The sequence below is a fragment of the Solea senegalensis genome, linkage group LG13 (assembly GCF_019176455.1).
Source record: "Solea senegalensis isolate Sse05_10M linkage group LG13, IFAPA_SoseM_1, whole genome shotgun sequence".
Classification (NCBI taxonomy): domain Eukaryota; kingdom Metazoa; phylum Chordata; class Actinopteri; order Pleuronectiformes; family Soleidae; genus Solea; species Solea senegalensis.
This window is the reverse complement of record NC_058033.1, coordinates 3,422,305-3,445,273: the sequence shown is the minus strand read 5'-3', so window position 1 is coordinate 3,445,273 and position 22,969 is coordinate 3,422,305. Positions and strand designations below refer to the sequence as shown.

The window sequence follows — 22,969 nt, the reverse complement described above, 5'->3', positions numbered from 1 at the left end:
CGAAGTGAAAATATACTACACATTTAGTCAAATCAATGTATTTGTTTGTATTTCCTTGAGATTAAGTCTTACCGAAACCACAGGGGGGAAAAAAAGCTTGTTTAAAAGGCTGTGAGATCGTTTTCACTTATATATAAAAGTATAAATATGTAAAACTAGATTTATTAATATTTTGTTTAAGTCACAATAAAAAGGCGGATATTTATCAATAGATAAAAACTACAATATACTCACAAATTATAAAATTGGGCAAAAGAAATCCTATAAAATGATATAAAGTAAAAGTAAAGCACAACAACAAAAAAGTAATGGAACCAAAATCTAAGCGATAGATTTGTTAAACACAAATTAATAGGCACAAAACACAGACATTCATACGTTACAAAAAGAAAATAAACAAAATATTTAAATAATAAATAAGTAACTGGAGTAAGGAGTAGTTTTAGCTTTTTGAAGGAGTGATTCATCTTCCCTTACATAGACGATCTTTGTGTTAGAGCGCGTCCGCAAAATGAATCCGTCCACGGTGTCGTCAGTTCCGTGAAGCGTTCCTCTTGGATTCAATAATAAAGATAGAGGATTATTTACGAGCGCTCCAAGACAAACGCAGCGAGAATTAGAACAAACATTGACATGTCACTAAAATATCCCTAAATTAAGAGTGCAATAGTTTCCCCACAGTCATTTTGTTTTCTTCTTATTGGACTGACAGAAAGACACGTCGGTCTCATCTAAAGCCGCGCAAGAACTGGGATGCACTGGCGTTAGCCTGCTATTAGCTCGTAGGCTAGCTTCCCGGACAGATCCACTCTAACGACCGGACCAAGCAAACCGTAAGTCAAACCGTTCTCTCAGCGATCATTTAGCTTTATGTCTGGGACGAAAGACGTGAGTGAAGCAGCCGGGGCTTTACTGTCACATGGTTTTACCATTTAATCCGCTTCTATTAAGCAGCTGCCTGTGTGAACTGAAAACAGGCCCCCCTTTCGGCAAACAAATGAACGTGCCCCAACGTTTTGCACATCTTTTAAAGAAATAGATATATATACAGTATATATTTGCTGTTTTTCAACTGACCAGAACATATCCTCATTGTGTTGGACACATTACAGCTATAGGAGAAAAAGCTAGCGTCATCCTTAAGTGTGCACCTGTGCTTGTGGTGCACCTGTGCTGGCTCCCAACCCTCAGTTTGCCATTCGAAAACACTCTATCCACACTTTTTACATTTACAGTTGAATATAAATATTTAATGACTAACGTAAACAAGTGGACATTATTTTTCATTGAAGTCGTGTTACTTAATTGGTCTAAATTACACGTTTATTACGCTACCATATGGTCATTTGTGTCATCTGTCCATTACTGTAATCTATTATTTAGATCCATCGTGACTTTTCACAATCAGTCTGTCCCAAGTGACTTGACTGAGAGACTCGAATTTATTCAGTCAGATCAATCAATTCTAATATTTCTTATCCAGCTCAGGGGAATTTTCCCTGGCGGAACATGCTAAAATAGCTGCAAAACAATACACAGTATGGCAGAGACAATAAAGCATCTACAATGGAATAAATATCACGGAATACAAATTATTAAACTAATAAAAGTATGCATCTGTCGCATAAATAACTCAAAGGGTAAAATAATCAATAAAAACGGATACAATGCCAAACTGACGTGATAATGCTGGAGTCACATCACCCTGTTTCCTTTTGAATAGTGTAATAGTTTTATATTGCTCTGTAATATCTGATAGAAGCACTATCTGATGCCCAACTGTCTGATGCGCAACACCAATTTACCACTTTATTAAGACCTGAACCTGAACTTCCTGTTTAAAAAAAAGGTACTCAGTGTTTCATAATGTCAATGCTCGATGGGCTCAGTAAAGACTTTTTATGGTTTCCAAAAACGTGGCAGCACATGTCATGAATGAACAATTGAGATGTCATTTCACATCACATCCAATTATGTTGTGTATTGTCAACAACGAGTGTGTCATTTTTCAGGATATGTTCAGGACATGGCTGATAATGCAAACGCTGCCCGTGGTGCAATCAGAACAAAAGTAAACAAGCCTTGTTTACTCCCCGCATGCAACAATACTGCTACCATGTGACTAAACTGTCAAAAGTCAGTTACAGCTGATTTAATTTCTGTGAAACATGTGGTATCCTGTTTCTAAGAAGCAAATACTAATCTTATCAGTGTCTTTTTCTTTTAATAGTTCACAATCAATATTACAACTATATTACATATGTAATATATTCTGTATTCTAGATGCCAGTGAGATCAGGGTTATGGAATTATTTGAGGAGATCCGCGTTGTCCTTCAAACAAAAACAAACTTCTTATATTGCACTGTAGTACATATGTTGATACTGTCTGTTATTCCATTAGTTTATGCTTATAATATGATATCACCACCAGTGACTGAAGGAAATGCACTTCTTTTGACTTCCAGACTTCACATGACATCTGTTTTGTTTCCCACTGGCTGTGAAGTGAGCTGCTGCAGAGCTGCACACACACATTGTTTAACTGAGTTGGATGTTTTAAGGATTGCAGTGAGTTGGTCTGCAACATATCAACAACAACTATTTTAACCACTTTTAGCGGCCACTTTCATACGTGTGCAGGCTTTTTAAGTAGCAGTAGATTATTGTCTCTATTTAATTGTTTGAGAAATGGGCCAGCAAACATTGGCATCCAGAATTTCTTGTTGTATTATTGGCTTTTATAAAACTCTCTGCACATAAAGCTTCTGTTCTGTGATTATAAGGCTGTTCAAATCATAAATAGCAGCTGCAGCACTGCTTACCCTGCATCTATGCAGTGATTAATGTACACATCAGGCCACATCAGGCTGATCAGTAAGAGTGACAATGTTGAAAACATTTTAGTCGTCTCTGCTCTAGTTTTGTGGAAGTGGATGCTGCTAGCAACCGGTCCTTCAGTGGAGTATCGCAGAGTGGCCACTTCAGCACAGCTCATTGTTGTGAGCTTTCATAGGTGTAGCATGTTTTTTTTCCTATGCTGAACACTAGCCTTGCTCTTTGAAAACCACCTCGTCGCTTATCTGTTGCAATTATCCTCCCATCTGCTTAATGATTTGGCTGTTTGTCTATGCTCTTTGGTCTCCCCCTCTTCAAAGCCTCTATCTGTGCCTTTTTCACAGATTTTACATACAGCGTTTTTTTGTGTTTTCCCTCTTTTTCTTCTCTCAGAAATAGTGCATTATGACAGAAAGCATTATGAGCAAAGCTGCCACAATGGAGATCCCTATCAACAGTAATGGTGACACGGGGACGCTACCAGAAGACGACAGCCTTGAACAGGTGGGTCACATTGACTGTATCAGTTGGAAAACGTGCAGGCTGTTTGTGTTGATCCACAGTCAGTCCCACAACAGAAGAGCATTTGCAAACTCTAAACAAGCCAGCAGTGAAACGTGCACGCTGTGGATGTCACTATGTGGTGTTTCTGTTGGTTTATTACATTTAAAAGGGTAAGTGCGTGCCCTCAGTTGTTTGACATTCGACAAAGCGGTTGTGGTATTGTTCTTACCGCGCACAACACAAGCCATCAGCTGACTCTTTTCACACCACAGAACCACACTGTGGATACATGTACACTAAGCACTCAGGCTTTATAATAAATACAGTCTTTGTGAATGGGTAATTAACTTAGCAGAAAAGTCATTCCTAAATAAAGCAAAATAAAATGGTTAATAAATTATGCACTGCCTGCCCTGTCATACATGATTTCAAATTCTCGTGTTCCTTAGTGTTCTTAGCGACAGCCAAGGAAAAAGATTCCACTGGGAAATCAGGTGTTGAGAGTCCAGATGTCTCCCTGGGAACCACTTGTTCCCATTAGCGTCTCACATGGCCTCATGATCAGGACTGCAGATGCGTCTCCGTAGTATTTGGTTAACGTGAACATTAGGTGTCAAACAAAACTGCTAACGGGCTTAATTTGTAAAGAAAAGGTTTTAAAGCACTTGGACTCAGTTGGACTGCAGTAAGGTGCAGTGTATGTAAGGTAACTGGTTTTCTTGCCATGTAAGGCACGCCTTGTTAGACAAACAGACTCAAGATCCTGGTCGAGGCTCTGGCAGTTTAGTGATGTTTGCTAACGAAACTACGTGTAACTTTGCCATCCCGCCAAGTTTGCATAGTGACATAAACATTCAGTTATTTGTTGCCACTGCTGCTGTTTAACATCTTCACTAGATGCACCGCTGAGTGGATGAATACCAACCAGTTGCTATAGCAACTCGGCAAATTAATGAAAGTGGTCATGCTTTGTCCTTGGGTGAAAGCCCCTGAAATCAGATTGATGTCTGCCGTGCAGCACTTGGCAGTTTGTGTTAGTCGTGCGCACACAGAGCTGCAGACTGACAGGCTGAAGAGCAGAAGTCTGGTTTCAGCGTTGTGCTCGCATCAGAACATGGACGGTGACTGGCTGCCTGACAGTGACAGATTGGACTGACTCCTGGCAACATCCTGGCAAAATCATCACATGCATCACAGTCGATCACCGGTGTCTATTCAGAAATGTTACAGCATCTTAAGATGCTCTCAATACATCTTCTCATCGGCTTTCACGTGAGCAAACGTCTCGTTGCATTGTTAGAACTGCAACTCCAAAAGTAGACGTTTGAGGCATATTATGTTACTGTTAAACTTCTTTTTATGGTATAACATTTTTTATAAGCCTATCAAACTGTTCTGTTATACGACAACCGGATTATTTTATGATGAGTTAAAGGTGCAGTAGTTTTTGTTTCTTGTGTCAACAAATTGTCCAGTGAGGGATCAGTGTTTGCATCAGTCGTCTCCCACACTGAACAGATGCCACAGCACAAGGAAGCTTTTTAAAAAAAAAAGATAAATACAGACTCAATAAAAGATTAAGTTTGCCTTTTTTTTTTTCCTCTTTTTAACCTTTTTTAACATAAAACAACTTCATTCAGTAAATTGATTCCTGGCTAGTGCTTGTAAACGAAAGTCCATTTAAACATCATAGTACTGACAGGATGTTGCAGAAATTAGCACCATTCCGTGCTGTGTTTTAGAGTTTGGCCACTCCTCATTGTTTAATTTTAATGTTTAATTGTTTAATGTCTGTACATTATTATTGAGTTGTTTTATTTTTTACTTTGTTGAATCAGAATTTTCTTTGAACATGATCCACTTCCTAACTTATTAAGTTGAACGATAACTCTTGACCTGCTGTGGTATCGGTCATCATCACCGTGCTCCATCTTACATCCCTGCCGTGTGCACATGTCAACAAATTTGTTTTATGGCATTCCTTTTGCGTTCTATCTTGTTTCATGACATGAGTCATGGATTTATTTCTTTTTGTCTTCTTTGTTTCTTCCTTTTTGTTTTTGTTTTGTTCTTGTTGTGTCTGTCGTCTCCCCCTCTCCCTTCCTCCTCCTCCTCCTCCCCCCATCTCTGTGCAGGCTGCAAAGCTGCAGTGGAGCTTAGATGAGAAAGTAGGGAGCTCCAGAGGCACCAGGGTGAGCAGGCCATTTGTGCATTTGTGTGTGTTTTTAATGTTGGGTGTGTGGCACTGCTCAGTGGTTTGACTTAATGTGGCAGTAAATTGCCTCGCATCGCAATGGTGGTACATGTCAGAAAATGGCACGATACGTCATTTTTATGGTAAACCACTGTGCTGCCTGTTATTAACTTGGCTCCTACTAACTTTAGCAGGAGGGAATCTCTCAAACCAGAGAAGCCCCTCAAAACAACTGACGGCTAACATGAAAATCAGTCTCCATTTGTTCAGTCTTGACCAATTGGATTGAATTCAGTAGATTCTAATACATCCAGTAGATTGTGTTGTCTATCGTGAGTAGTGAGCTAACATAGCTGTGACTCTGTGTGTGTGTGTGTGTGTTCACCTGGGTGATGATACCTTAACAAATCAACGTGGTGGGATTCATTTATTCATTTATTTCCAATTCAGACTCCATGTACGGATCATTTTCATGCACTTCAATGCACAGAAAGGAAACGGAAAAATAAAACAAAAGGCAATGCAGGAAAAGAAATGAATTAAAGATCAATGATGGTTCAGTAAGTAATGTTTGATAGTAATTGTTAAAGCATCTATACACCACAGTTTTACAATAAAAAGTTCATGGCCTCAGTTTTGCGACCTCACCAGCATGATAACAAAATGTATTAAATGTAATTTAGTGTCCCAACAAGCAGAAATGGCCCTGAAGCTAGAGCTTTGATATATTAGAAGACATTTCTCCTCTTTGACTGCTGTTTTAATCCCAGACAGCACAAATCTCAACAGCGGTATATTTCATTTCTGTTTGTTTACGTGAAGGAAATAGTCAAAGCTTTCCTCTCTCGTTTACTTGCCACGATTTGGTAAAACATTGCAAATAAGGCCACGTCAGCACAAGCTTGAATCCAACGTTTTGGAACTTTTCGGAAAATACATCTCACTTAAATTTAGCTCGGCCAGTGGGACGTCACATATTCCTTTCACCATAAATCCCTGATGAATGTTTTTTCCCTTACTAAATTATATGCAAGTAGGAAAGAAAACAAAAGGGAAAAAAAAGTGGAATTAAAGGGAGAAAAACACAAGATGGCTCACGTGTCTTTCCCTTGTGTCCAGAGCTGTTATGGTGATTGTTTTTGAAGGGAAAAAAATAGTTTTCTTGAGCATTTCCTGCTGCTCGGGTCATTGAAGTCGCTGTGTGGGTTGGACTCTTCACACATGAGAGCTGCAGAAGTCACCTTGTTTGCTCATGAGTGCACTTGAGTGGTGTTTTTCCCCCCTGTCTTTGGCTCTTTGCAGATAAGTAGACAATGTATGGACATAGCGTGGTCTGACTAACCCTCCTAACATAGCCGTGTTTGTCCCCCTCTAGTCAATGAGTCTCTAACTTAAACTCACATGTTGTAACCTCCTGTTTACGTGATGTGTGTGTGTGTATTCCCGCCCTAAACCACCCCGAAAACCCTTCCCTTTGTGCTTCTTTTGTCACTTTTGTGTTTACATTTAAACATTTGCAGGACCTACAGCAAGTGATGGTGTCGGGTCCCAATCTGAACGAGACGAGCATCGTGTCAGGGGGGTACGGAGGAACAGCGGAGGGTATAATCCCCACAAGCTCAATCAAAGGTAAAGTCTTGTTCCCCCATTTCTGACCTGATCGTCTCTCACTTGAGTCTATTCTTCAGTGAGAGAATGCCGTGAGAAACAGCCTCCTCAACGTTTGCTTCATCATTTCTCACATCACGATCAAATGCTGACAAAGTACCCATTCGTCATGGTTTCATAATTGCAGTGTTTGCACTACTGTTTGAATTGTCGAGGTGTCAAATGCTCTCTTTCAAAACGATGCATGACGTGCCGCGCAAGTCCTTCAACTCAGGGTGAAACAAATCCCAGGACATTAGAGGTTACTTCACAGCTCCGTTTCAAACTAAATATGCTGATGTCTCTCACCAGGCATGGTGAATAAAATGTTTTAAGCATGACTTAAGGATTATCATAATCATCCAACTAAAAGAAATGTGTACACATGAAGAACAAAGCACATTTCTTATGTTGTCATAAAAAGGACAATACAACAGAAAAAGAACCTTGATGAAAACCTGGAGCAAAAACTTCATACTGCAAGTTTTCAGTTGAAGACGGTGACATTTAAATGACACTAACAAGATATGAGTCGTATTTTGATGTTTACTGTAGTTTTTAAGAGGAAATTCTCTTGATATTCCTGTTTACATGATTCTCATCTAAAGATCGACCGATATTTGGTTTTCCTCTGACCTCTGGCTGATAATTGGTGCCAGTATTTTGTCCCATACAGTGTATTTAACTGATTAATAACTGTTTATCGTTATACAATAATGTAAAATGCTATAATTGTCCCTTCGATGAATAATAATCAGCTTAGTGGTCATTAAAAAATTGCATGGTGTTATAATCAGATCACGTGACTAAAATCTGAATACTTTAGTCATTTTAATCAGATTTTTTATTCAAGTTGAGGTAACCTGAATGCTGTTGACATGATTTAGTCTTTTTCAGACTATGGTATTAATCTGGTTCCTCTCAAACTGTCACTGATCACGTAACAGTGAGTGACCTCAGCGGTGTGGCTGGAAACACAGTTTCAGAAAGAACCAAGAACTTCTTTCTGCTTGATTTGGCGCTAATATTTCTGAACCTGTGTCCCGCTGTCTGTCTGTCTGTCTGTCTGTCTGTCTATCTATCTATCTCTCAGGACCTGCAGTGCGCTGCAATGCAGAGTTTTACAAAAGGATCCCAGTTACAGGAATAGGTAGCTCCTGAGACCTCATTATCGTCAAGAGCTGATTTCCAAAATAAGATGCAAACATGTGTATCGCATCGAGACGAACTGACTCTCTGTTGTTGTTGTTGTGTTCTCCAGGCTTCAATATTTTCTAGATTTAAAACAATTTGGCGTATTAGCACATTAGCACATCACATTTTTTTAAGCAAAAACAGAATAGTTTACTTGCTGATTGTGTTCAGCCCCGCTGTAAATTGGGGCTAATATTATTCCTCTACATGATGGAGATCTCATTCTGGAAAGATGTTGATGCAGAGTGTTTATTTTCTTTAACTGGGAACCAGCTTCTTTTCCACTGCAGTGAAGGGCAGTGTACTTATTTCTGACTTTTTCCTTGGATGTACTGTTTTTTATGGCTTTTCCTGTTTTGACACTTCCTCGATATATTCTTCTACTTTGAATGAAACCATGTCTGAACTTCCCTGGAGCAAAGAATAAGTGTGTTTATATGTATCACATAGTCAAAGTTACCTATTTTAGCAAAAAAGTTGTGTTGTGTTGTGTAAACTTTTGGATTTCTAAAGGCATTTATTTACAGTTAAGGGCTTATTCATTTTATTTCAGCTTCACGTCATTTCAAACTGCCCCCGTCTTCATCATCGCTCGTTTGTCTGCATTGTTCATTGATTGTCGTGCACTCACTTTTGCCTTTTCATCTTTGTTCTTTTCTATCTTTGTCCGCCGCCTCCTTTTCACCACTCCCTCCCACACATTCCTCCCTTTTGTCTCCTCTGCTGATTAAAATTCCTCCGATTTATGATTCCATTTTTGGTGTGCGTGCTCAACCCCAATTTAATAAAAAAAAAACAAACATTCCCACACTTTACCCTTAACACACACTCACCCCCTTAACTACTCCCTGATCCATACCTTCCCCTACACCCATCCACTGTCACAGACCTGCGTATGAAGGCCAGACGAAGTAGCGTTCCACCAAAAAGTTCAGTCATCTGCCGTAAAGCAGGTCAACCACATGAATACCAAGGTACTGAAGTGAATTAGTCAAACATTCAACAGACTAGGTCGTTATTTAGCCGTATTTCCTCTCAGTTGAATCCTCTGCATATTGTCACCCCTCTCTCGTTCACTCTCGTGCATGTTTCACAGTGGAGTAAGGGCTAAGTGGTGTTGGACTTGCGATGTATGACGCTTCATTTTTTTTTTTTTATTCTTCTCTGCTTTGCTGTGGGCTCTCGTCAGGTTCCAGCATGCACCACAGCAGCAGCAGCTCGTCGATGACGGCGGAGGAGATGAGCCGCGGCGTCGCCGTGGAGAAACTGGAGACGGTGAAGCTGTGGGGTCTCAACACTTACAAGGTAGCACGTCGTCTCCTAAGGGGAAAAAGTCTCGGGAATGAAATCGCCTGACGTGGCCCGTGTCCTGTTTTGTTGTCAGTGTACGAAGCAGATGCTGTCGGAGCGCTTCGGCCGCGCGTCCCGGACCGTGGATCTGGAGCTCGAGGCCCAGATCGAAGTGCTGAGGGACACGAAGAGGAAATACGAGAGTGTGCTGCGATTGGCCAGAGCACTGACCAACCACTTCTACAACATGGTGCAGACGCAGCATGCGCTGGGCGATACCTTCGCTGACCTCAGTCAGAAATCGCCCGAACTACGGGTGAGGCCACGAAATGTACCTTTATCTAAGTCTATTTGGACTATTCTCGTGTGTGTTGACGCTGTGTTCCGTCTGCACAGGACGAGTTCGGCTACAACGCCGAGACTCAGAAGCTGCTGTGTAAAAATGGGGAGACTCTACTTGGTGCCATTAACTTCTTTGTGTCCAGCATCAACACACTGGTCAACAAGACAATGGAGGACACCTTGATGACCATCAAGATGTTTGAAAATGCCAGGTAAAAAAACCCAAAAAACTGGAAGTGCATTATTTATTCTTTGTTTTTCTAAGAGACTTTGATGGTAAAAGGGTTTTTAGATAAAAAAATAAAAGGCTACAAAAACCCTCTAAATGTAAATACTCATACTCATCACTACAAGATTTTCTTATGAACATTTTGTAACATGCAGCAGCTTTGGAGACATTTTCCTCCTGACAAATTTTAAGACACTAAAACACATTTTCCCTGCTTTGTCCTCATCAGACTGGAGTTCGACGCCTACCGGTCAGACCTGGAGGAACTGAGTATGGGTCCGAGGGACGCCGTCGCCATGGCCCGTATAGACGCTGCCCAGCAACAGTACCAAGTGCACAAGGAGAAGTACGAACGGCTCCGCTCAGACGTCATCATTAAACTCAAGTTCCTGGAGGAGAATAAGGTGAGACTGCAGATAAGACCTGTATCAGCAGCAGAGGTAAAAGGCCACTGACATTAAACCAAGGGCGACCTGGCCGAGATGGGCAGCGTGACATTAAAATGAACACACAAATAGCAAAGTTACACAATTAAAACACAGAATAAAAAGCAATGAGAAATAAAAAACGTGAATGCAACTGTGGATTCAAAATAAGCGTGTCGCTGCATAAGCTTATCAAAGTGCAGCCATGGCGTCTGTCTGCTATAATTAGTGCCGCCGCGGTGACGACGTGTCATTTCACACTCACAGCAGCACAGATGCACCCTGTTGTCACCCATTGGCAAGTTTTGCTTTTCTCCTCCTTGAGTGTGACGTTGTGTAACAGTGGCTTTAAGGCGCTGGTGTCGTTCGCTTTCACAGTTTGTTTTTGTCTTGACTGACATTAAAATGAAAAGGCCGTGAATTAGGAGGTGACACGTCGCCCGTTGCCATCGTTTCTATCTGAAGGAGGCTCGGCGGTGTCGCGGTGGCTTGACGTCCTCTGCCGTCCGTCTCATTTTTAAGTCGTGAGCATTTACCCCCCCTCGCACTCTCTTCTCTGTCTTTCAGGTGAAGGTGATGCACAAGCAGCTCCTCCTCTTTCACAACGCCATCTCGGCGTACTTTGCGGGCAACCAACAGCAGCTGGAGCAAACGCTGAAGCAGTTCAACATAAAGCTGAGGCCCCCCGGGGCCGACAAGCCCTCCTGGTTAGAGGAGCAGTGAGAAATGAGAGTGCCCTCTGGACTCTCTCTCTCTCTCTCTCCCACAACCTCCTTCTTGACCACCTCCTCCTGTTACCTGTTGAAACCCCCGCCCCCCCAACGTACAGAGGACCAATACATGCAGATAACTGGGTGGATGAAGATAAAGAGATGATAGACGGACAGATGAATAACAGGGTATTATTAGTGGTGAATGGGCTGAATACAGCGGGAAACAACGCGGCCAGTTTCATGAACAGTTTGGGGGCTTTCAGTGCCTCTCTCTTTCAAAACTCCCCCCTTTCCTCACTTCGACCTTCTCCTTGTGCTTTTTGTTCTTGAAGAAAAACGACTCGTCTCTTCTCTCCCCCTCCCTCTGTCCCCCCTTTTACCGTTACCGTGTGTGCTTGTGTTCGTCATATTACGGCTGTGACCGCTCTCCTCGTGTGCCGAGTTCCAATTTTCCGGGGGCACCACGCGACCCTAGTTACAGTGAAAGAGACGGACGGAGTACAATAAGGAAGACAAAAGAAAACTAATTACACAAACGCATCAGAACTCTTCCGAATGGCTACTGCTCTCCTGGTGTGCCTCCTTTTATGTACATAAGCTGAAATTCAGAGGGGAACTTCACATGGAGGGATTTGTATGATACTCTGAAAATGGAACGTGCAGATATTTCAAACAATGTACTGTTTCCCCCCCCCCTTTTTAAAAAAAAAATAATTATATCATTATTTTTTAGCTTGCATATGTTTAGTATTCATTTTTAGTTTAATTTCATTGTCTTTGCTTTTGTTTTCTCACATTGTCGTCTTGTTTTTACGCTTCAGAGTCAATGACTGGTTGAATAGGACAGCGCCGCGTTGTTCAGTGTGTAAAAAAAAAAAAGAAAGAAAATTCACAAACGCTACGGATGTGAAAGTAATTCGTCTCGTACATGCAACGAGGACTTAAAAGAACATTGCGCCGCCATTTTGACATGTATTGGCTGTTACCAATCACATCAGTGATGGCTCTGTTCACTTCCTGTAAGTCGCGTCATGTGCACATGGAAGCGAAATGGAACAGGGCCGTCGTTGAATTGATTATTTACATTTATTTGTGATTTTTCCCTCTATATCCTCTCAAAATGGCTGCATGTGATTAGTGTCCCTCTATACGCTTGTTTACAGTTCTTCACACTGAAGAATACCGCCGCTGTCCAAAATGACTAACATTTCAACCTTTATTTGTTAATCGTGGTGATTAGCGTAACACTAATAATTCATCTTTTTTTTCTTTTTTTTTGCTGTATCTCCGTGGTGTAATAATAATAATAGTAAACAATCAAATCGTTGACAATTACAAGATGGTTTTTGCAAAACTGTTGGAGTCGTGCTGCGCGTGTAAAAGGTAAACTATGATGTAATACTGTATTTATTTTGTTAATCACAATGTTGATCTGTCGGAATTGAAAATACTCTACACTGGAATGTCTGTGATGGGCAAATGCTTGATTTGCAAGTGCAGGATTTAAGGCATTTTGCAGACAACAAACTATTTATTGATATACCCCCCCTCCCCTCCTAAAAACAGTTATGACAAACTATTTAATTTCTTTTATTTCAGACCTCAGTGAATTCAAATGAAGATAATCCAGTATAATGAATGTTTTTACCGTGCTGCATTTAGCGTCAGTTCACCCTCAACTATTTGTTTCCTCTGTACTTGCTCGGCAGACAGAGATCCAAAGTGTAACGGTGCTGTTCCAGTCGTAGTCGGAAGTCGGAGATTCTGACTTCCGACGTAAACGGAACGCGCCGTGAAGCGCAGATATGCGTGGATGCACTGATGCCGTTCACTTGGCCTTGACGCCGTGCTTTTGGGATTAAAGGAAGTGATGAAAGGAAAAGGATTTGCTTTTTTTTTTAATGGAAAAGCTAATATCAATAATGAATTATAAGATTACATTTCAATTTGTTTGCAGTTCCCGTGGCCAGCTCCTGGTCTCTTTGACCACCACACAGCAATAGTGACAAAATGTGACTCCTCTTGTCCCACACCTATCGCATTGAGACTCCTCTCCCTTACAAATGCAGATTTATTAAATGAGATATTTTATTTGTGTACAATCAATATTTTCTAGGTCAAGCTGGTATACTGTACTGATTGCACATAGCGGTATTTAAGATGATAAATGAAGTTGTCTTGGATTGATGTAATACTCTGCCCTCATTCCTCACTCAGACCTGAAAAATCCCTCCACACCCCAACGGAGCAAAATTAAAAGTACACATTTTCAAATGCTCTGTCTGGATTTTCTTTCTTCGCGTTGCTGTTGTTTTTCCATCTTATCTCTTTCCCACCGTTTGCTTCCGTTCGTATACGACATGTTTACCTTATTTCAAAGAGAAACAAGTGCCAATATGTTGACATTTTACATTCGTATGCATACAGCATATATAGTCCGCACATGTATTTAAATCGTATCTGGTTTTATAGTTACCTGTAGCAATAAACGAGCCTACTGACGTGAAGCTATGCTATACATGATTGAATTTCTCTTTATTTTATCTATTACAGTAAAAAAACTTGGCTGTATTTGTATTAATTTGAGACGGGCAGTATTTTTGCATTCAACATTATATAGGTCTAAACCTATATAGGGTACATACACTTCATCTAAAGCAATAAATTATCTGTGGCAGCATTTGTTTTTATTATATACTGATGCAATTCTGCCCTGTATATATATTTATTCAACTATTTGTACGGTGCATATGCAAATCTATAGTATATATGATTAAAACTACCTTTTATTTTCATTTTTTTAAAATCTATTGCAATAAGTGTCAGGGCACAATTTTGTTTTCAGAATATAGTAATTGAATGATGTATAAATGTGCACAATAACTCTGATATTTCTATATTCTATATTGTATAGTACGTAATTATCTGTAACAGTAAAATACATGGGAGTCAAATATGCACACATGCTCTTGTACTGCAAAGTTTTACTTGGTTTTGAATGTTTTTTGGTTTATTCTGAGTGCTTTGTTAAAAAAGGGGGCGTTCCCTTATGCCAAGCAAGCTTGAATGTGATTGGTGGAGACGCGCCCTGCACCTGTGCCGGCTGTGTGTGAACCAGACTGTGCCTGTGGCTCTGAGCAGAAACACGAGGTGACACCAGAGAGGGGATTTATCACATTTGATGATCTTGAGCCACATTTTTAAAAGGCGCGGTGAGTAAATTGTATGGTTTTTTTTTGGTGCTGACTGATCTTTGATGGTCAGAGACATGTTTTTGTGAGGATGTAAAGATGTGTTCAGGCTCAGCTTGAATAGCCAACGTTTAGTCATCCTACCAAACTCATTATATTTCGGTCCAATCCTAATTAAATTGCATTTAGTTGACTTTCAGGTCCACAGCTTCCCAATAAACTCGAATTCTACGCAGCAAATTGTGTCTCATCGACTTTGAGTGGAATATAAATTGTGTTTGGTGGATGGCATCTATGCCGAATATTTCAAAATGTTTTAATTAACAAAAGGAAGTGCAATGCAAGTTATATGAGACATTATGCTTTGCTAAGAAAAGGGAAGTAGTAAATATTGAGCAGTTCCCCCATGACGTTCCGTTTGATAGAGTTAGAGAATTGTGTTTTTGTTCTTAATGATAGGTGATTTGCATCTATGCCGGATACTAAAGCAACCATTTAACAATAATATCAAGTGCAATGCAATTTATGTGAGACAGTTGTCTTTGCTGAAAACATGGATGTATTAAATATTGAGGATTTTCTCTGTGATGTTTTGTTTGATGTGGACTTTGAGAGTTATGTTTATGAGTAAACATTGCGTTTGGTTGATGGCATCTATGCCGAATAGTTCAAAAATCTTTATTTAATAATGTGAAATGTAAAGCAAGCTCTGTGAGACATTTTTCTTTGCTGTGAAAAATGAACTAGTAAATATTGAAGGGATTCCCAGTGACGTTCCGTTTGATAGACTGATACGTGTGTTTATGATTATTAATGATGTTAGGTAGTTTGTGTCTATGCCGAATACTTCAGCAAGCTTTAATTTATAATATTTAGTGCAATGCAGGTTATGTGAAACATTTATCTTTCCTGGAAATAAGGTGGTAGTGAATACTGAGGATTTTCTCTATGGTGTTTTGTTTAATACTCTTTGAAACATCTTATGTTTAATGTTGTGTAATGTAAATGATGTTAGATATATCCTATGCAGAGAAAATGATTCCGTACTATGGATTTTCTCTATAAATAATGTTTGGTGGATGCAATGTATGCCTTTATAGTTCAGAAAATGAATAATACTGTATGTTGTATAAAGTTAAATGTGCCATTTTCCTTTGCTGAGAAAATAATTAGTAGTAAATATTGAGGATTTTCCTTATGATGTTTTGTTTAACGGTCTTTTAGAGTTCTGTTTATGAGTAAACCACAAAGACGTGCATCTATGAGGCAAATGCTATGTTGTGATGTCATTCATAGAGTAGTAAAGCAACAACAAATTGTGTGTTTGTGCAGCAAATAAATACATGTTGGCACAACATTGACAAACAGTGTATACATAAAGGTGTGCCATCAAAGATAATAATAAAAAAAAAAAACCTGATTTAAACATTTATGTTGTAATATTTTTGACTAATTAATGAATCTAATTTTTCATCCAATCAGCAAAGCAGAAATTGCACAATGATGATAATGTCTGAGGTTAATATTACCTAGAAAACTTTTAATAAAAAAAACAACGTCCATACAAAACAAAAACGGACAAACAAGCGTAATCCCTCTTCGAACATTCTAAATGTTACAGATAAATTAGAGAGCAAATAGATTAGAGAGCAAACAGACACACCACCACGTTTGTACGTCCATGTCGTGCAGTCAAGGCGTGTGATGTTTCACCTCACGTGGCTCCATGTTGATTTACAGACATAGTTTTAGGTTAAAATCTGATTACATAATCTGTCTAATACTCTAACGTCTGTGTCCCCCTCAGATCTGACTGATCAACAGCGGTTTTTGGATTGGAGATACAAATGGAGGGAGCGCAGATTTTAAAATCTGCATCTTCTCCCGACTGCTCCTCTCAAGACTCGTCTTCTCCTTCTCCGCCGATGGATGCTGAGGAAGATTCAGATCTCCACGTATCTCGGGCTCTGCCTCCCACCATGTGTGTTATCTCTGCTCCACCACCACCTCCTCCTCCTCCTCCTCCACCACCACCACCACCACCACCACCTCCTCCTCCTCCTCCTACCTCGGCCTTTGGCTCTCGTAATGTCCAGAGGAGATCCATGAAGAAGCTGAACTGGGACACCCTCCCCAGCCAGCGCGTCCTGGGCAAGCTGAATGTGTGGACGTGCAAGCGGACGCAGAGGGACCTGGTGCTGGACATCCGCAGCATGGAGGAGTTGTTCAGTCACGTGGACAAACGGGCATCGCTGCGCCACTCCAGGGTCACGGGTGTGAAGAGCGGCGACGGCGTGGACTTCCTTCCACAGGAGCCACAGGTAAAGATCGAAACGTTCAGTCTCGTATGAAGTATTTTACCAGAAAACGACTTTGGTAGAAGTTTTTAGAAGTCACTTTTTTTATAATATGACTTAAGTAAAAGTCTTAAAGTGTATGACATGTAAGTGTCAAATGTCATTTTCGGATATTAAATGCACTTAAGTTTTAGAAGTAATAGAATTACAAGAGTGAGACGGTAGGATTGAGCTCAGTGGTAGGGCGAGTTGTCTTTCATCTGGAAGGTTGTGGGTTCAATTTCTGGCCCTGGGAGTCTATATATGTCCTTGAGCAAGACGCTTCACCCCGAAAACTATCGTCTAGACTAGAAAAACTCCATTACCAACTCTTCTTCTTCGGATTTTATTTGGTAGTATCGAGTAACAAATATACTTTTAGTGGAAATGTAGCGGAGTAAAAGTAAAAGTTGCTAGAAATATAAATAACAAATTAAAGTGATTTGTACTTTAAATTACAACACTGAAAACGATGGTTGTAAATATGCACATGAATCTGAAACGATGTCCACAGAGCAAGGGAAGTCATTAAACACACAAATGGGAAGAGGTGTTTCAAAGTTCCATCATCAGTGAGGAACCAATGAGAGTTTATACTTCCTCTGAAGATGATGTGATAAATGGGACCGGACTATAAAGCTCTTTACATGCAAACAATATCACGCTAAAAAATGCTTTTGTCCCCGTCTCTCGTTAGGTCACAATCCTCGACTCTAAAAAGAGCATGAATGTTGGAATCTTCCTGAGACATTTCAAGAGGTGAGTGAAATCGACCAGAGAAAAAAAGAGAGGGATCCAGTGAAAAGCAAACAGAGCCACCGATGCGTTAACTACTTCCACTGTGCTCGTCGCTTCCCTGCCAACGCGCTCTTTATCTCCGAGGACGACATTCAAATACATGGAAATGCTCTTTTTAAAGCATCGTGTGGTCTTTGTCTCAAACGTATCCAGATGATATCGCGGTCCCTCACTTTGAATATCAAATGTGTGCCCGGGAGGGAAGTGTGACACGTTTGCTCCGGCGTCTCACTCCAATTCACATTACATCAGCGTCTTGTGCAATTTAAGGTGTGTTTGAAATCATTATTGTGTTCAACACATAAACAGTTAGGGTTGTCGCCCCCTGGTGGCTTTTTCATATACATTCATTTACAGGGTTGGCCTCAGGCAACAAATTGAAACACGCTTCCCATTTCTTTATCGGCATGGAATCTGGATCAGTCCGATCCAGACTGGTCGATATCGCATGCTTTGAAATGACTTTTTGTTAACGGCTTCATAAACGGTCCGAAATGACTGTATCGCAATAATATCGATATCGGGTACACAAAAAAAAAATCGTTATTAGTGTTATTTTTATGTACTACTTCATTTTTTTAAATATGGTTTATGTCTGCTACAGGATGCAGTGCAAAAGCAGCATTAAAAAAAAAGATTAAAAAACAAACTACTGTGGTGGATAATCTGCCTCAAGCATGTTTGAAATCTCTCAAATGAAATGTTCACACACGTTTTAATGTGAAGTTAATACCAACCAGTGGAACGCCGTCTGTGTCTGCAGGCCGGTGACAGAAATGGTGCAGGACATTCATCAAGGTAACTGGCTCAGATTTGGAACAGGGAAACTGAAAGAGCTCTGTAAACTGCTGCCGGAGGAAAGTGAGGTAACAACTGCCCCAACACGACCAATTGCCCTTTATTTCATGTGCTTTCATGTGAATGACACGTCTGATTTACGTCTGTGTGGCGTTGCTGTCGATGCTCAGGTGAAGCATCTGCTGTCATTCATTGGGAACCTCTCAGTTTTACCTGAAGCCGACCAGTTCATGGTGCAGCTGGTCAAAGTGCCGGGGTGAGTGTGTGGATGTTTGTTTTGTTTGTGCTTAAAAAGGCTCCATGTTTACTTGTCAACTAAAATAAAAATGAACTGTGTTATTATTTTTAGAGATAGACCGATATGTTTTTTTCAGGGCCGATACCAATAACCGATATTTGGAGCCGATATTCATTTGCAGTAAAAGTGAAAATATTGGGGTCAAAATTTTGAATAATAAAAACACTTAACTTCGATTAAATGCCGTTAAGCATATGTTTGTTAATCAGCTTTTCAGATTTTGCAACATGTTAAAGTTTTTTTCCTAGATTAAATAAATTTTTCCAAATATTTCACTATACCTGAAATGTAAGATTATCTTTCACTTATCTTTGTTTTAAGTTCAAACAAAAACACAAATTGCAGGGAGTCAGCAGCGTCTCTTATAAAGTTCACTGAAATTTTAAATAAAATAAAAAATTTTAAATTAAAACAACACACCGTTGTTACCTTGTCTGACTCTTGGTAAGATTACTCAAAAACTACTGCACTGATTTCCATGATATTTTGTGAAGATTTGGGGCATAAACTAAGGAAAAAGCTCATTTCTAAATGAATAAAGTGTCACAGACTTCACATAGGACACTTGGTTTCTTGAAGATGTTCCAGTTGAGGCAGTAATTATCACGTTCTTCTCTTTTTAATGTCTCTCCTGCAGCTACGAGGAGCGTCTGAAGATGATGGTGCTCAGGGAGGAATTCTTTCCTCTCATGGAGGAGGTGAAGAACTCTGTCGCTGTCATGACCAAAGCTGCCAATGGTGACTCCTCGCACGCGTCCTGCTGTCGTTCCGTCACCCGAAAATAGTTCTTCTTGACTTTTGGAAAAATCACCTTGTGAAATTTGAATGATTTAAAACTAGTGTTTAAAAGTAAAATAAGACGTTAAATTGTGTCAAATTCAGCCAAACACACACTTGCACACATACTGGTTTATACGCTTTAGTGGGGACTGTTTTATTCGGAATATTTACTTAAATGCTCTGGTGTCTTAGTGACTTAGTTAGAAACTGGAGACAAAGTGTTTCCAGTGTTGACTCTGATGATTCTGAGATGTGAAGAGGAGAAACGCTGCTTCTGTCTTCATGGGTCTTTGTCTCCGTCTCCTCCTCCTAGAGTTGTTGGACTGTGATGACCTCCACTCTGTCATCCGGCTGGTATTGAAAGCTGGGAATTACATGAACGCTGTTGGTATTTTTCTGTTCACACCGTCATTAATAAATCATACTTAGCAGCTCTTTTTGTGCTTCTCACTTCTTACTGCGTTTATTTCCGTCCTCATACTGAACGTGTTCTATGCTTTATTGCACAGGGTGGTTACACTGCCAACGCCATCGGCTTCAGGATGACCTCTCTGCTCAATTTGGCAGACACCAAGGCCAACAAGCCGGGCATGAACCTCATGCACTATGTTGCCAAGGTGAGGAGGAGGAGGAGGAGGAGGAAGCTCGGGATGCTCACGTAAATTTTGCAAAACAACGTGATGTAACTTCACCCGTCTCTCCACAGCAAGCAGAGGACATCGATGCCGAGTTGCTGACTTTTCCCAGCCAGCTTGAACACATCGGGATGGCAGCAAGGTGTCAGACCTCCCCGTGCATTGAAAGAGTGTTCTGTAATGTCCTGTTTTGAACGCTGTAAATCTTACTTCAAAACCGCAGGATCTGTAAAGAGGAAGTCGTCGCCGACTTCGACCGAGAGATGAAGAAGGTCAAAGAAGTGAGGTTGTACAGCAGCAGACAGCCGGGCCTCTTACAACAGATGGAAACATTTCTCATGGTGAATGTTTGCACAAGCGATAGAGCCAAAGCACTTCTTTCTTTCTTTCTTTCTTTCTTTCTTTCTTTCTTTCTTTACACCCTTTTATTTGTCATGAATCCTCAGAGGGCTAATGCCATGCTGGCCGATGTGGAGTCCTCTCTCCAGGAGCTGAACTCGCTGAGCAACGCAGTCGCCGAGTACTTCTGTGAAGACCCGGCGACCTTCAAACTCGGGGAGTGCTGCTCCATTTTCCACTCCTTTTGCAAGCGGTTTGATAAAGCAGTGCAGGTAAGACAAGGTAGACCGTTCAGTGATGTTTACACAGTCTCTGTCCTTCTGTCCCTCTAAATTGATTTGGAACTGGCAACACTGCTGTGTCTTTACCACTTTATCTGTGTATAGCAGGCAAAAATAGATCTTCTCCACTCTCGCTTATAGGAGAACCGAGACCGAGTGGAGGCGGAGCAGAGGCGCAGGCGGAAAGAGAGCATGCGTATTGCAGCCAAGCGACGCTCCACAGTGTCTGGTCCTGGTCCTGAGCCCGATCAGGACTCGGCTGCCTTGGAGTCGGCCTTGCACAGCTTTCTGTCCACCGCTCCAGAAGGCCTAGCCAGATGTAGGAGGAACATGCTGCCTCGGATAGAAGGATCGCCCTCTGGCCAAGGTTCGGCAGAAAAAGACCAGACGAGATCTTCTCCCAGACACGAGAGGCTTGAGAAGAAACAAGCCAAACTGCTGAAAGAGAACGAGCGAGCAGCAGAGCTGGAGAACAAAGAGGAGGCTGAGATTATGCGCAAGATTACTCACAAGGTGCTCAAATACCAGAAGAGCCAAAGCAGTCTTGATGGGGACAGAGTTTCAGGGACTCCTCGTCGCTCAGAGGGAGTGCGGGACACTCCAGCTACCCCGAGCACACCCCGGCCTAGAACCAGAAACTTCTTTTTCGCCAACAACGGGGATATCGGCTCCCCGTGGACAATCCTGAGCCCACTGACGTCTTCACAAAGAAGAGAAGCGCACCGCCATAGGCTGTCACTGCCATCTGGTGGCGAAGATGATGATGATGGTGTGTGGAAGAGCGATGAAGGCAATTTTCTTCCCAATCCAGCCGGTCCAAAGTCTAAACCCGGGAGTTCTGCGTCCGTTTCCGACGGCCCTCAGCAGAGAGCTGTGTCGCAGGCTCCGATCATCAGGTCTCTGTCCATGGATGAAACGAGGCCATCTCCGTTATCTCGCTTCCGCCTGGGGGACTTGTTCCAGAGGTCTTACTCCGCGGGTTCAAGGACAGAAAATATGGGGGAAGACGTTTCACTGCATCACAGTACGCTGAGGAATCACGTAGAAGGACAAGAGAGCAGCTCTGGGTTTAAATCCTTCTTCCGGCGCATTGGAGGCAGAAGCAAGCCTGGTGATGTGGAAGAACAACAACACTTCACAGGACCTTAGAACTTTTCATTTTTAATATTTAATTATTATTTTAGATGGTCCGTTTTTGTTCACTGTCATGGTTTTACCGAGGCAACCGGGGACTTGCTTTGAACTGTGAAAGGCTTAAATTTTTGGAAGTCGGACCACGTTCAAAAATTGCAACACATTTCTCTCTTTTCTGTCTTTTTGTGTCCAACCTTTTTTTTAAACATTATAATTATTATTATTATTATTTACTTGGAAATGGAATATGCACTTACATTAAATTTACCTCTTGTGTATCTTGTGGTTTTTGGGTTCTTCCACCAGATCGGAAGGGGCCCGGGGGCCAGTCAAGTGAAAACAGTTTGAAATTTGAAATTAGAATGATAACTTATTAATCCATTATGATATTGCAAATGAATGGTATTGCACACCATTTCAAAGTAAAAGTGTTTGTTTTGATAGATGGTTCACACAAAAGAACGTAATCACGATGCAAATGTGTGAATCTATAAATAACAAAAACACAGAGATATAAAATAGTGCATAACTGAAATGGATAATAACATGTGGACGATTGTAATTAAAACACAAGACAAACAAGCTTGTACAATAAATGCAAGCTAATGTATTATTGTATTATTATTTTGACTATAATGATTCATTATAACGTTAATGTTAGTGTAGGGCCACGAGTTTGAAACCCCTGATGGTCAAAGGCAAACTTTACAAATTAGAGAGCTGACAATAAAATATATAATGCATAATGGATTAGTTAAAATGGGTCAAAGGTCACAAATGATTTAACTCGGGGACCTTAATTGGCACCAGTTCACCTGTCCTCATCATTCACCTGTCCTCATCATTCACAGCCAAACTTGCTGGTGCATGAATTTTTTGAAATAACATTTAAATTCAGGCCAACATTTTTACTGAAAATCACACACTGTGCATTTAAAATGTCTCCTGTTAAAGTTTAGTAACCTGATTTAAAGAGTGGTGACCCGGTTCAGACTTTTAGTTCC

General features: G+C 40.8%; 2 protein-coding genes across 5 annotated transcripts; both read left to right on the top strand.

Annotated features, from left to right (window-relative positions):
• Positions 1-509: 509 nt before the first annotated feature.
• arfip2b (ADP-ribosylation factor interacting protein 2b) lies at positions 510-13,649 on the top strand. Of its 4 annotated transcripts, none has more exons than XM_044041930.1 (10): positions 510-833; positions 3,231-3,341; positions 5,477-5,533; positions 7,056-7,164; positions 8,276-8,332; positions 9,566-9,681; positions 9,761-9,982; positions 10,063-10,220; positions 10,467-10,641; positions 11,230-13,649. In XM_044041930.1, the coding sequence occupies exons 2-10, from the start codon at positions 3,243-3,245 to the stop codon at positions 11,383-11,385; spliced, it is 1,149 nt and encodes a 382-aa protein (XP_043897865.1). In that variant the 5' UTR covers positions 510-833; positions 3,231-3,242; the 3' UTR covers positions 11,386-13,649. The 4 variants fall into 4 exon arrangements, with proteins under 4 accessions (XP_043897865.1, XP_043897866.1, XP_043897864.1 ...); XM_044041929.1 differs by lacking the exon at positions 8,276-8,332 and adding an exon at positions 9,264-9,350 and having other exon boundaries at positions 511-833; XM_044041931.1 differs by lacking the exons at positions 5,477-5,533; positions 8,276-8,332 and adding an exon at positions 9,264-9,350.
• Positions 13,650-14,062: 413 nt separating this feature from the next.
• fhdc3 (FH2 domain containing 3) lies at positions 14,063-22,243 on the top strand. Its single transcript, XM_044041928.1, has 12 exons — positions 14,063-14,587; positions 16,374-16,887; positions 17,600-17,661; positions 18,464-18,566; positions 18,669-18,754; positions 19,434-19,534; positions 19,890-19,960; positions 20,086-20,193; positions 20,283-20,353; positions 20,435-20,552; positions 20,658-20,822; positions 20,973-22,243. The coding sequence occupies exons 2-12, from the start codon at positions 16,414-16,416 to the stop codon at positions 21,978-21,980; spliced, it is 2,367 nt and encodes a 788-aa protein (XP_043897863.1). The 5' UTR covers positions 14,063-14,587; positions 16,374-16,413; the 3' UTR covers positions 21,981-22,243.
• The last annotated feature ends 726 nt before the right edge of the window (positions 22,244-22,969 follow it).